General features: G+C 40.9%; 1 protein-coding gene across 1 annotated transcript in view; it reads left to right on the forward strand.

Moving 5' to 3' along the window:
* Positions 1-12324, forward strand: part of WDR70 (WD repeat domain 70) — a 282763-nt gene that overhangs the window by 10052 nt on the left and 260387 nt on the right. Inside the window, exons 4-5 of the mRNA XM_055422159.2 lie at positions 1887-2007; positions 5761-5956. Coding sequence (XP_055278134.1) covers positions 1887-2007; positions 5761-5956 — 317 coding nt within the window. The remainder of the gene's footprint in view (positions 1-1886; positions 2008-5760; positions 5957-12324) is intronic.

Raw genomic sequence — 12324 nt, forward strand, 5'->3', positions numbered from 1 at the left:
CACCACAGTTCGAAAGTATGAATTCTTTGATGCTCAGCCTTCTTGGTAGTCCAACTCTCACATCCATGCATGGCTTCTGGAAAAAACATAGCTTTTACTATTCAGACCTTTTTTGGCAAAGTGATGTCTCTGCTTTTTAATACAATGTCTAGGTTTGTCATAGCTTTCCTTCAAGGAGCAAGCGTCTTTAATTTCATGATTGCTGTCACCGCCTGCAGTGATTTTGGAGCCAAGAAAATAAAATCTGTCACTGTTTTCATTCCAAAGAAGTCATAGGAGACCTAATAAAAAATGGCTTAAATAAGAAAAGTTTAGTATCACACCATGACAAAAGCTCTGGAATGGGACTCTTCCATCTTCTGAATCCTGATATAAAGGACTTAAAGATTTTTCCCCTTTGCCAGCTTTAGAGTGTTGTCTTATCCTAAGCTTACTGTCCTCATGACTCAAAATTTTGTTAACATACAGATGACCAAATCCACAGGCTGAAAGACTTTTGTGTAACTCTTCAGGAGTAAGAAAACCTTTCTCAAATGTACCTCCAGCTGACATCCTCTCATGTGTTATTAGCCAGTATTAGTGTGGCACATCAGTTGCAAAAACAGCCCTTGCAGGTTCACTGTGGTTCACTTGAAATTAGACTTTACTCCTTCTAGACAGGAAGGGGCCCAGCATCAGGATAATTGTGGTTTCCTTTGCAAGGAAAAAGGGAGCAGTGGCTGCTAATAGGTGACTAATGATGTGTGCCTTAGTGTCGATTCCTGATTAGTGTCAGAACTGCCGCTAAGACCTGAGCCTGCAGTCCAAGTGTGGCCTTCCCCGCCTCACTCCCCAACCTCTCTCAGCTTCCCCTCCCTCCCTCACTCTGGAGGGTACAGAGGGAATTACTGGGGAGGCAGGATGAAGGTAGGAGCCCAGCAGGCTCACTCTTAAATTTGGGCATTATCCTTCTCTTACTGTTTTCAACCTCCCCAGCATCAGACTGCAGAACTGTTAACTCCTAACCCACCTCAGCCCAGTGGAGAGCATAAAAAAATGAATGTGACTATGCCTTACCTCTTCATGGAGAGTTTTTTTATCTTCCATGTTTGAAATGAATGACTAGTTGTTGACGCTTGCTGCCTATTTCCTAGTTACTCACCCTCTAATCCTAGCAACAAAAGACCCTGAATAGTGCAGCGTTCCAGTAAGTGCCCTTTGATATTGCTTAACTTTGGTTGTATTATTCTTCACTATTAAATTTTTTAAAAAGTGTTAAAGATTATCTCAGGTTATTGAGGATGGTAGCAATCGAGAATAAGCCTTATTCATATAATTAATTTCCTTCCTATGTTCCCTCCAGTTGCTGAAGGAAATTATCAGAGGAGAAAGATTAGATTTCCTTGGATAAATTTGTTTTGTCTTTCCAAGGTAAACTCTGGAAACTTGATGTAATTCAGGTTTTCTCATAATTTTGGTATCAAGTTTCTGGCCAAAACTCCAGTTTGGGAAAGTCAGAAAGGAAGGGAGTGCTGAATTTATAGTTTAATACATTAAAAAGTGAGGTTACCTAAAATCTTATGTTTGAACACTTTCTTGTCACTTGCCACATCTTTTTACATACTGCAGTTGTGGTTCATATACTCTTCACATGCTAATTTTACTTAGCTTGTCTGTTAATATTTTCCCAGATTTGTATATTTTCTATACATATGTATATTTTTTGGCCGCTCCACGTGGTTTGCAGGATCTTAGTTCCCCAACAAGGGATTAAACTTGGGCCAACGCAGTGAAAACACCAAGTCCTAACCACTGGACAACAGGGAATTCCCTTTGTTAGTTTTCAACATTTTAAATAATTAATTTTGAAGTCTAACTGTTGAAAAAAAATTTTATGATCTTTTCAGAAGCAAGAGAAAGAGAGGAAGAAATGAACAGAGAGAAAGAATTAAGAAGGCAAAATGAAGATCTTGAACCGACATCTTCAGGCTCGAATGTGGCCAGAGCTTGCTCTAAATCATCTTCCAGGTGCATTTCTTTACTGTCATTTTCTAGGTGTTAGTAACACAATTTAAACAAAGTTCCTCATACTAAAAAGCTTGCATGATTTCTCCCATTTCAAGCAGTTGCAGATCTCTAGGACGACAACAGAATCCTTTGTCACATTGTGAATCAATCAAATTTTTCTAAAGTATTCCAGATGTAGCATTAAAATCTATGCCTTTTGACTGCAGAGTATAACTGTGTAAAGTTGGAAAGATATTGACAAGTTGGTTGTTTTTTTCATGTTTATTTTGTCATTTACATCTTTTGTCCCTTTTCCCAAACTCCGTATTCATGATAACTTTTTTTGGTAGGATCCTTTATAACTGAGAAAGAATTTAAACAGTGGCACACTGTAAAGTTTATTAAGTGATAGGAGAAAGCAGTCATGCAAATTAGAATTACTTTAAAGTGAAATTTTATACTATATAACATAATTACTAAGAACTTCAAGTAGTATAAATAGGTATACAGACTCCAAATCTGGGTGAAACAATATAAGAATTCTGTTGTTGAGGTATGTTTTAAATTGTCAAATTGGTTATTTAAGCTGTTTTTTGAAAATTTACTTTTTGGTTGCTCTGGGTCTTCGTAGTCGTGTGCTGGCTTTCTCTAGTTGCAGTGAGCAGGGGCTGCTCTCTGGTTGCGGTGTGTGGACTTCTCGTTACAGTGGCTTCCCTCGTTGTAGAACACAGGCTCTAGGTGTGGGGGCTCAGCAGTTGCGGCGCACAAGCTTAGTTGCCCCAAAGCATGTGGTATCTTCCCGGACCAGGGATCAAATTTGTCCCCTGCATTGGCAGGCAGATTCTTAACCACTGAACTCTCAGGGAAGCCCAGTGTCTTACGTTTCTCTTTATCCTGTACTTTTTTCCAGCTCTCTCTGTGTCCAGCATAATATCTTGCTTTTGGCAGATATATGTGCCATGTATTTCTTTAGTTCGCTAATTAAGGGGAGAAAAGAAAGGAAGATGCTGCTGTACTAGTTTGTAATGGCTTTCATCACAAACTAGCGCAGACTGGATGGCTAAAACAACAGAAATTTATTTTCCCATAGTTCGAGAGTCTAGAAGTCCAGGATCAACATGAAGGCAGGGAACACTGGCCTCTCTTCTTGGCTTGTAGATGGCCATCTTCTCCCTGTTTCTTCACATTGTCTTCCACCTAAGTTCTGTTCAAGTTTTCTCTTTTTATAAGGACACCAGTTATAATAGGGCCCATCCCTACAGACATCATTTAGCTTAATCACTTCTCTGAAGCTCTGTCTTTAAATACAGTCATACTCTGAGGTACTGCGAGTTAGGGCTTCAATATATGAATATTTTGAGGACACAATTCAGCCTGTAATAAAAGTTGTCTGTAGTACTGGTGCCAAAAAACGGCCCATAACCCAGCCAAAAGATGATCATATTCAGCCTGTGTTCCCAAGAGGAGCATGGGGGCACCGAGCTCAAAGGAGGAAAACAATGAGGGGTGGAGAGGGAATGAGAGCCAGTGAAGAACACCTGTCATGTCACAGGAAAGCTGCTGAGAAATCTCTTCTGCCCTTCTTTCTGATTAGTGGGTAAGGTTGGTGAGACAACTGGGGACTTGGGAAACAAAATAGTAAGGCAAATCTTTTTACAGCTGTAACCAATTAGTCAGTACTGTGTTATATGGAAATGTTTGGTGGCTCAGTGGTAAAAAATCCTCATGCAAGGCAGGAGACTGGGGTTTGGTCCCTGAGTCGGGAAGATCCCCTGGAGAAGGAAATGGCAACACACCCCAGTATTCTTGCCTGGGAAATCCCATGGACAGAGGAGCCTAGTGGGCTATAGTCCATGGGGTCACAGGAGTCAGATATAACTTAGTGAATAAACCACCGCTACATAGCATGTGGGATCTTAGTTCCCTGACCTTCGATTGAACCTGTGCCCTTTCTGCAGTGGAAGCATAGAGTCTTAACCACCGGACTGGCAGGGAAGTCCCTTTTCAGTTTTTATGGATATCAAGCATCATTTAGCTGACAGAGCCACAGCAGGGAACACAACAGACTTTAGATTTCTGCCTTCATGAAACTTACATAGTGAAGATACTTCATTAGATGGCAAAGACACTTTGACTCCTATGAAATTATTTGATAGATTAATGGTTAAAATTGCAATTCTCAGTCTTCTTGAAAGGCGTAGGCAGTAGAGGGATAATAGATGGTGGTTGCTACAGAATGTAAAGAGGTGTTTGATAAAGACTTTAATGAGAGTATATAATAGTCCCTGTTGGATTCCCTGTGGCTCAGACTGTGAAGAATCTGACTGCAATGCAGAAGACTCAGGTTCGATCCCTGAGTCAGGAATATCCCCTGGAGAAGGGAATGGCAACCCACTCTAGTACTCTTGGCTGGAGAATCCCATGGGCAGAGAAGCCTAGTAGGCTACAGTCACGGGGTTGCAAAGAATCTGACATGACTGAGCGACTGACACTTTCACCTCACTTATGACAGTCCTCTGATGTGTTGTTGGAGAAGGAAATGGCACCCCACTCCAGTGTTCTTGCCTGGAGAATCCCAGGGACGGAGGAGCCTGGTGGGCTGCCGTCTATGGTGTCGCACAGAGTCGGACACGACTGACGTGACTTAGCAGCAGCAGCAGCTGATGTGTTGGGTAGAAAAATAGTTGAGATTCAGTAGGATACTGCCTAGAATAAGGTATCTTTTGCAGTCCAAGGAAGCTTTATTTAACAATTTTAGCAACTCAGCATACGTGGATTAGCACTGAGAAATAATTTGTATTTCAGACAATGTATTGAAACCTTTTGCGGTAATATTCTTTATTTGCTCCTGTGACAAACAGTGATTGTGTTCACACACAGTGTATAGAGGCGTTGGTTCTCTCCGTGGTTTTCTTTCTTATGGTGTAGTATTCTGTAGTTTTTCTTCCACAGTTGTTCTACTGGTTCATGAGGATTATCTGATGGGCCTCTAACATATAATTGCTCTGAGTTTTTGTCTCTGACTTTTAACTGTATTTAGATAGGATAGATAAGTTTTTTATTTTCTTAAGATTAAATGGTATTTGAAGGCAGTTCTTTAGGAACACATGGTAATCCTGAATATGCATCTTCTAGCATTAGAGCTTTGAAACACCCAAAGCAGAAAGGGAAGAAGCTGAAAGGAGAAATAGGCACATCTGCATTTAGTGTGAGACGTCAGCGTTCGTATCTGTGACTGATGGACAGTGAGCTATGAGTCAGCAAGGAGAGAAAGGACCTTAAAGATGCCCTCAGCCAACATCTTTGATTGACGTCTACAGAACACTCAGCCCAACTATGGGAGTTCTTATTTTTTTCACGTTTACATAAAATATGCAAGACTGACCATATTGTGGACCATAATACACAACTCACAAAATTTCAAAGAAAAAGCTCATACAAAATGTGTCCTCAAACAATAATAGATGAAAGAATATTACTCTGCCTGAAAAAAATTAATGTTTTAAAAATATAATCAAAATTTTTTTGCTTATTTTTTAATCATACAATTAATTAAAATGTGTTTCTTGACATTACTTAAGAAAGAAATATATATATAATTCAAAAGATAAATATTTGAGCCACACAATTAATGTTTGGATTACAAATTTAAAAACATTTTAAAAAACTCAGTTGTTAAAAGGAGAAACAGGGCTTCCTGAGAAATCAATACTATCTACAGAGTATGTTCTTTTTTGCAGCAAAGGCGATGAGTTTCTGTTTCTGTATTTTCAGGGATACAAGTAGCAGTGGAAGTGACGAGAGTTCTGACTCTTCTGATGATGAGTTAATTGGCCCCCCTTTACCCCTTAAAATGGTGGAAGAACCAGTTAATCCTATGGAGGAAGGTGTTCTTGGTCCCCTACCTCCACCTCTTGCAGAAGATGTGGAAGAAGACGATGATGATGATGGTGATTCAGAAGAGGAGGAAGTAAGTATTTCAGTGGTAATTAAATAAATCGCTTATATGTGGAATCTTAAAATATGGTACAAATTAACTTATTTGAAAAACAGAAATAGAGTCACAGATGTAGAAAACAAACTTAGGGTTACCAAGGGAAAAGGTAGCAGAGGGATAAATTGGGAGATTGGGATTGACATACGCAAACTGCTGCTGTTGCTGCTAAGTCACTTCAGTCGTGTCCGACTCTGTGTGACCCCATAGACAGAAGCCCACCAGGCTCCCCTTTCCCTGGGATTCTCCAGGCAAGAACAGTGGAGTGGGTTGCCATTTCCTTCTCCAATGTGTGAAAGTGAAAAGTGAAGTCGCTCAGTCGTGTCCGACCCTTAGCGACCCCATGGACTGCAGCCCACCAGGCTCCTCCATCCACGGGACTTTCTAGGTAAGAGTACTGGAGTGGCTTGCCATTGCCTTCTCCGCATACTCAAACTACTGTATGTAAAACTGATAACTAATGAGAACCTACTATATAGCACAGGGAACTCTGCTTAGTACTCTGTAATGGTTTATATACTCATGTTCCCTCATATCTCAGTCGGTAAAGAATCCCTGCAATGCAGAAGACCTGGGTTCAATTCCTGAGTTGGTAAGATCCCCTGGAGACAGGAAAAACATCTTCAACAGAAACCAAGTTTTCTGTCATGTTGATTGTGGACTTCTAGCCTTCAGAGCTGTGAGAAAATAACTTTCTGATCTTTAAGCCATCCAGTCTATGGTGTTTTGTTTTGGTGGCCTCAGCTGACTAACGCAGGTTTATATGGCTGACAGTGGGCTGAGGAAGAGAGAACAGAGAAGTCAGAAGGGTGTTTTGAGGAGAAATAATGTTGCTATAGTAAGGACCTAAATGTGTGCGAGTACATGATATTGCGGGCTTCCCTGGTGGCACAGCTGGTAAAGGATTTGCCTGCCATTTCAGGAGATGTAAGAGACACGGGTTCAACCCCTGGGTCAGGTAGATTCCCTGGAGTAGGCACTGGCAACCTACTCCAGTGTTCTTGCCTAGAAAATTCCATGGACAGTGGAACCTGGCAGGCTACAGTCCACGGGGTAACAGAGAGTTGGACATGATTGAGCATGCATATGCATTTGATATTGTGGTGAAATTGTCATGTGATTTATGTGTAGCTGAGTTTTCTTACTAGAGGGAAATGGAAAGATGAGGCTAATGAGATCAGATCCAGAGAAGAAATCCAGCAGTCCCCCTTTATTCAGGGGGGATATGTTTCAAGATCCCAGTAGATGCCTGAAACTGCGGATGGTACTGAACCTTATATATGCTGTGTTTTTCCTATACATACATACCTATGATAAAGTTTAATTTATAAATTAGGTACATTGAGAGACTAACAACAGTAACTTAGAACATTTATATCAATATATTGTAATAAAAGTTACTGGCATACTTTGGAGATAAATGCTGGCTGGGTTCCAGACCACCATAATGAAGCAAATGTTGAAATACAGCAGGTTACAAGAATTTTTGGGTTTCCCAGTGCCTATAAAAGTTATGTTTACACTATAGTCTGTTAAGTGTGCAGTGCAGCATTATATTTAAAAGAAAACAAGGTACATATGTTAATTTAAAAAAATACATTATTGCTAAAAACCCTTAACTACTGTCTGAGCCTTCAGTGAATTGTAATCTCTTTACTGGTGGAGGGTTTGAAATATTGTGAAATTTACCAAAATATGACACAGAGACATGAATTGAGAAAAAGTATTGGAAAAATTGTGCCAATAGACTTGTTCCAAGCAGAGCTGACACAAAATCTTCAATTTGTAAAAACTCAATCAGTTCAGTTCAGTCGCTCAGTCGTGTCCGACTCTTTGCAACCCCGTGAATCACAGCATGCCAGGCCTCCCTGTCCATCACCAACTCCCGGAGTTCACTCAGTAAAGGGCATTAATACAAGGTATGCCTGTATGTAGTCGGACATGACTGAGCGACTTCACTTTCACTTTCCTGCATTGGAGAAGGAAATGGCGGCCCACTCCGGTGTTCTTGCCTGGAGAATCCCAGGCACGGGGGAGCCTGGTGGGCTGCCTGTCTATGGGGTCGCACAGAGTCGGACACGACTGACGTGACTTAGCAGCAGCAGCAGCAGCAGCATGCCTGTACGTGAATGTGGTCTTTCCTGCTCTCTCAAAATATGTTGTTGTATAGATACAATGTCTTTTCCATCTTAACTAAGCATTTATCATGCACTATGGCTATAATTTGCAATTTGAGGTGCGACAGCAAAACTAGCATGAGCTTCTTTTTGTTTCTTCACAGTTTCACAGATAGATTGGTTCTTACTGTAGATCCTAGCAGCCTACACATACCATTTTTTTCCTTTGCTTATCAAGTTGAGTACTTTTTAACTTTTCACCCGTTGTAGGAAGCAGGACCCCCTCTAGGGCCTCAGGAGTGGGTTCTTGTCTAACACTCAGAAAAGAATTGTCTGAGGAAGACATGAGCTGACAAAGCAAGAGACTTTAATGGAAAGGGCGCCCAGGCAGAGAGCAGCAGGGTAGCGGAACCCAGAACTGCTCTGCCTGATAGACTCCCAATGTTGGGTTTTATGGTGTTGGGATTAGTTTCCGGGTTGTCTTTGGCTAATCAGTCTGACTTGTCCTTCCTGGCGGCATACTCATTGCTCAGCCAAGACGGATGCCAGCAAGGATTCTGGGACATGGTCAGAAACATGGCATCTCCCGTTGACCTTCCCCAAACTCTTCTGGTTGGTGGTGGCTTATTAGTTCTGTGTTCCTTACTAGGACCTCCTGTCATAAAATAACTCACACAAATGGTTACTCTGGTGCCTGGCCAGGGTGGGCAGTTTCAGTCAGTGTGCTTCTCCTAACAACACTCCCCGAGAGACTTCCTGCTGAAGATACTTCTTGGGAATTGGGGCAGAGGTCTCTTCTGTAAGTTCTTTCTGCTGTGCATGGGCGTAGTCCTGCCTAGCAGAGCAGAAGTCTCGCTCTCCTTGATCTAAGCTGAGGTATTACATATCTGAAACCAGCTTCCACCCTTGTAGTAACATCAGTTTGGTTTGGAGCTCTTGGAGCCTGCTGGAGATAAACTTTGTAAGGAGTTGGAGTATACAAGGGCCAAAATAGGAGGCCTTTAATAAGATAGTGATTGCTGGACCCAGAAATGGCAGGAGCCAAGTAGGGAAAGGAGAACTCCATACACCTGCTGAACTCAAATCCCAGATCTTTGTTGCCTGTTCCAAGCAAGCACTTTATAGCTTCTCTTTGGCATATGTGAATTGCCAGCCTCCCTCTTGTGCTTTGGGGCCATTATTAAGTAAAATGAGAATTACTTGAACACAAACAGTGATACCTTGACAGACGACTAAAGTGACTGATGGTGGGATATGTCCTACAAAGGAACGGTGTACTTGCTGGGCAGGAAGGAACAGGATAGCTTTAGATTCTGTCTTGTTGATCAGGAAGGCATACAATTTAAAACCCACAAATTGTTTGTTTCTGGAACTTTCCATTTAATACTATTTTCATACCAAGGGGAACTGAAATTGAGGAAAACAAAAACCAAGGATAAAAGGGAATGCCTGTATTTCTGAAGGATGTGGGATTTGAACGAGCCTTCTAGAGGGTAACGTTTTGATGGGTGAGGTGGGAGGAGCCCCCTCCAATCTAAAAAGAGTGAATGGTTGAAACAAAGCACAGTGTACAAGATCAGATTCGGGAAGATGGGAAAGTCAACTTCTCTAGAATATAGCGTTAGTGAAGACTGAACCTTTGACTTGGAACTGATAAGTGAGTAAATCCAAAGCGCAGCTAGGCAGAGAAGGGATCTCAGAAGCCTATTTGAAAGCTTTAGCTTCTCATGGCTGTAACTGAAGTGTATCAGGAGACTGAATAACAGCTTTCTGTTTTTTAAAATAAGATTATGTATTGGTTCTTTTTGGTAGTAAAACTTTTTATGATGTGCCTTTCCTCTTGTAAACGTAGTAAACAGAAAATGCTGATTGAATAACATGTGGGTCACAGCAAGGCTGTTGGTGATTTGTGCCAGTAACAGCTTCAGTTTTAAAGTATGCACGATCTGATAATGGGGGCTTCCCTCATAGCTAAGTCAGTAAAGAATCTGCCTGCAAGGCGGGAGACCTGGGTTCGATCCCTGGGTCCGAAAGATCCTCTGGAGAACGAAATGGCAACCCACTGCGTGTTCTTACCTGGAGAATTCCATGGGATTGCAAGAGTCAGACACACTTAGTGGCTCAACCACCACCAGTTGATAATGGAGTGCTTTTTAGCATTGTGAATGGATTAAGTCTGAGGCTTTAGATTGGAGATAAAAGTGGGAGATTCCTTGTTTCCATTTCTTCTATTTTTCTTTCCAATATATATAACAGCCAGCATTTTAAAGACTAAGGCAGAGTTGGTAGGTGAAGCAGAGAGCTTGGATATTTGGAAACATTGTGAATGTGGCTTTGCAGTGGCCTTCCTAGATTCAGGTAAATTATATTGGTCTTGAATGGAGGCCTTCAGTTTTCAGACTTGATGAGTGGCAACCTCAGTCTCTTTTTTAAGTTCTGAGTGACAACAAAGTTTTATACTGTATTATATTTGATAAGTGGGTTATTGGCAGCCTTCTAGATCAAGCAGTAGTAGAATTAGGAGTCATAGGCAAAGGAAATCTACTGAATACTGTCTTGACTATGAGTGTTATTGTGGGATCTAGACCGACAAATTAACATGATTCATTGTAGGTAATTTACATAGCAGTGTTGGACTGACGTTTTAATGTTGAGTTCAAATGTTTCTGGCCTTTTGAAGAATTTTGTTTTTGTGGTTGGTTGGACTTAGTCTAGTAATTCTTTGCTTGTTGATTTGACACTTTGCTTGTTTGACACTGAATTTAGTTCCTTCAGGAAATCACTTTGAGGTAATACTAAACAAAATTATAGGAGAATGTTTTATACAGCAGAGTGCTAGCTATATTTTTTACAATTTGAAATATATCAGAATTGTCCTGTCTGCTTACTAAGGCTGTTAACCACTCTGTAGGTGCCCTTGACTTCCTCTGCTTTTTTTCTGTTGTACCAGGTTCGTCACCATCAACCTTTTGTTTGACCCTTTTGTCTCTGTACTTGCTCTTGGCTCTTCACTTGCAAACTTGCAGTTTCCCCTCTAGCCTCTTTTCCAGTTCCCTTCTTTCCACGGTTACTGTGTCACTCCACAGTTTCTCCTTGTCTGTGTTCTCAGTTTCTGCCCTTGCCGTTTCACAGAGATGACAAATCCAAATATCCAAAGACCCTTTCTCAGGTCGCATTCTGTATCTACCTCTGCATTATTGGACATTGTTGACTTCTTCCTTGAAACTCTTCCCTTGCTATTTCTCTGTTGGTTTGCTGCCTATCTCTGATTATTTGTTGGGCACACATCTTATGAGTCACATGCTTTCTAGATGTTGGGGATATAGCAGAAAATAATGCAGACAAATCCCTGCTTTGATGGTGCTTACATTTCTGCTAGGGCCTCTTTTACTACTTAATATTTCGTTATGTTTCTCCAGTCATAAGCACTCTCTGAGAGTATACGTCCTTATCTCCCTTACCATTTCGTATGCAGCCTGGGGGTAGTTTCTTACATCTTCTTACACTCATGACTCCTATTCACTCAGAGCAACTGGAAGCATTACTTCATTTCATTTGAACTTTGGATCCAGTTTTCTAATCACTCATGACACGTGTCCATATTTAATCTCCAAGAGTATCCTAAATTCAGCATCTAAGATCACACTCAGGCTTTTGTTTTCTCTCACTTAAGGTTTTGCTGTAGTCACATGTCTTTTGCCTCTGATTTTCAGTCCCTTCACTGCTGCAGGATTAAATTCCTGGTAATACAAGTCATATTGCAAGTAATAGTACTCATTCCCTAGATGAGGAAAAATAAACTATCACAGCAAGCAGGTGTGACTCCTGAGAATTCCTGAATGCAACTTGATTTTTTTGTTGTTCAGAAACTTTCAAAGCTCTGTGGCTTTTTAGAGAGACATTCTATTATATTTGTTAGGAAAGTAACCAGATTTACACACTTGAATGGCTGAATAATTTGAGCAAGTGTTATTGAAATTAAGGATAAATATTTTTAATAACTCAATGATTCTTAATCTGAATGTAAGAATCATATTTGGTACAATTAAAAAGATGTATATTCATAGGCTCTGTAATTCAGAGGTCAGGTCAATAGGACTAGGGTGAACTGGCCCCAGCTCCTGCAATCTGTGTTATAACAAAGTCTTCATAGTACCCCAGTGTTCATCGCAGCACTGCTTACAATAGCTAGAACATGGAAGCAACCTAGATGTCCATCGGCAGATG

This window comes from Moschus berezovskii, chromosome 18 (assembly GCF_049115385.1).
Source record: "Moschus berezovskii isolate FMDL1 chromosome 18, NW_MosBer_1.0, whole genome shotgun sequence".
In the NCBI taxonomy this organism is placed as follows: domain Eukaryota; kingdom Metazoa; phylum Chordata; class Mammalia; order Artiodactyla; family Moschidae; genus Moschus; species Moschus berezovskii.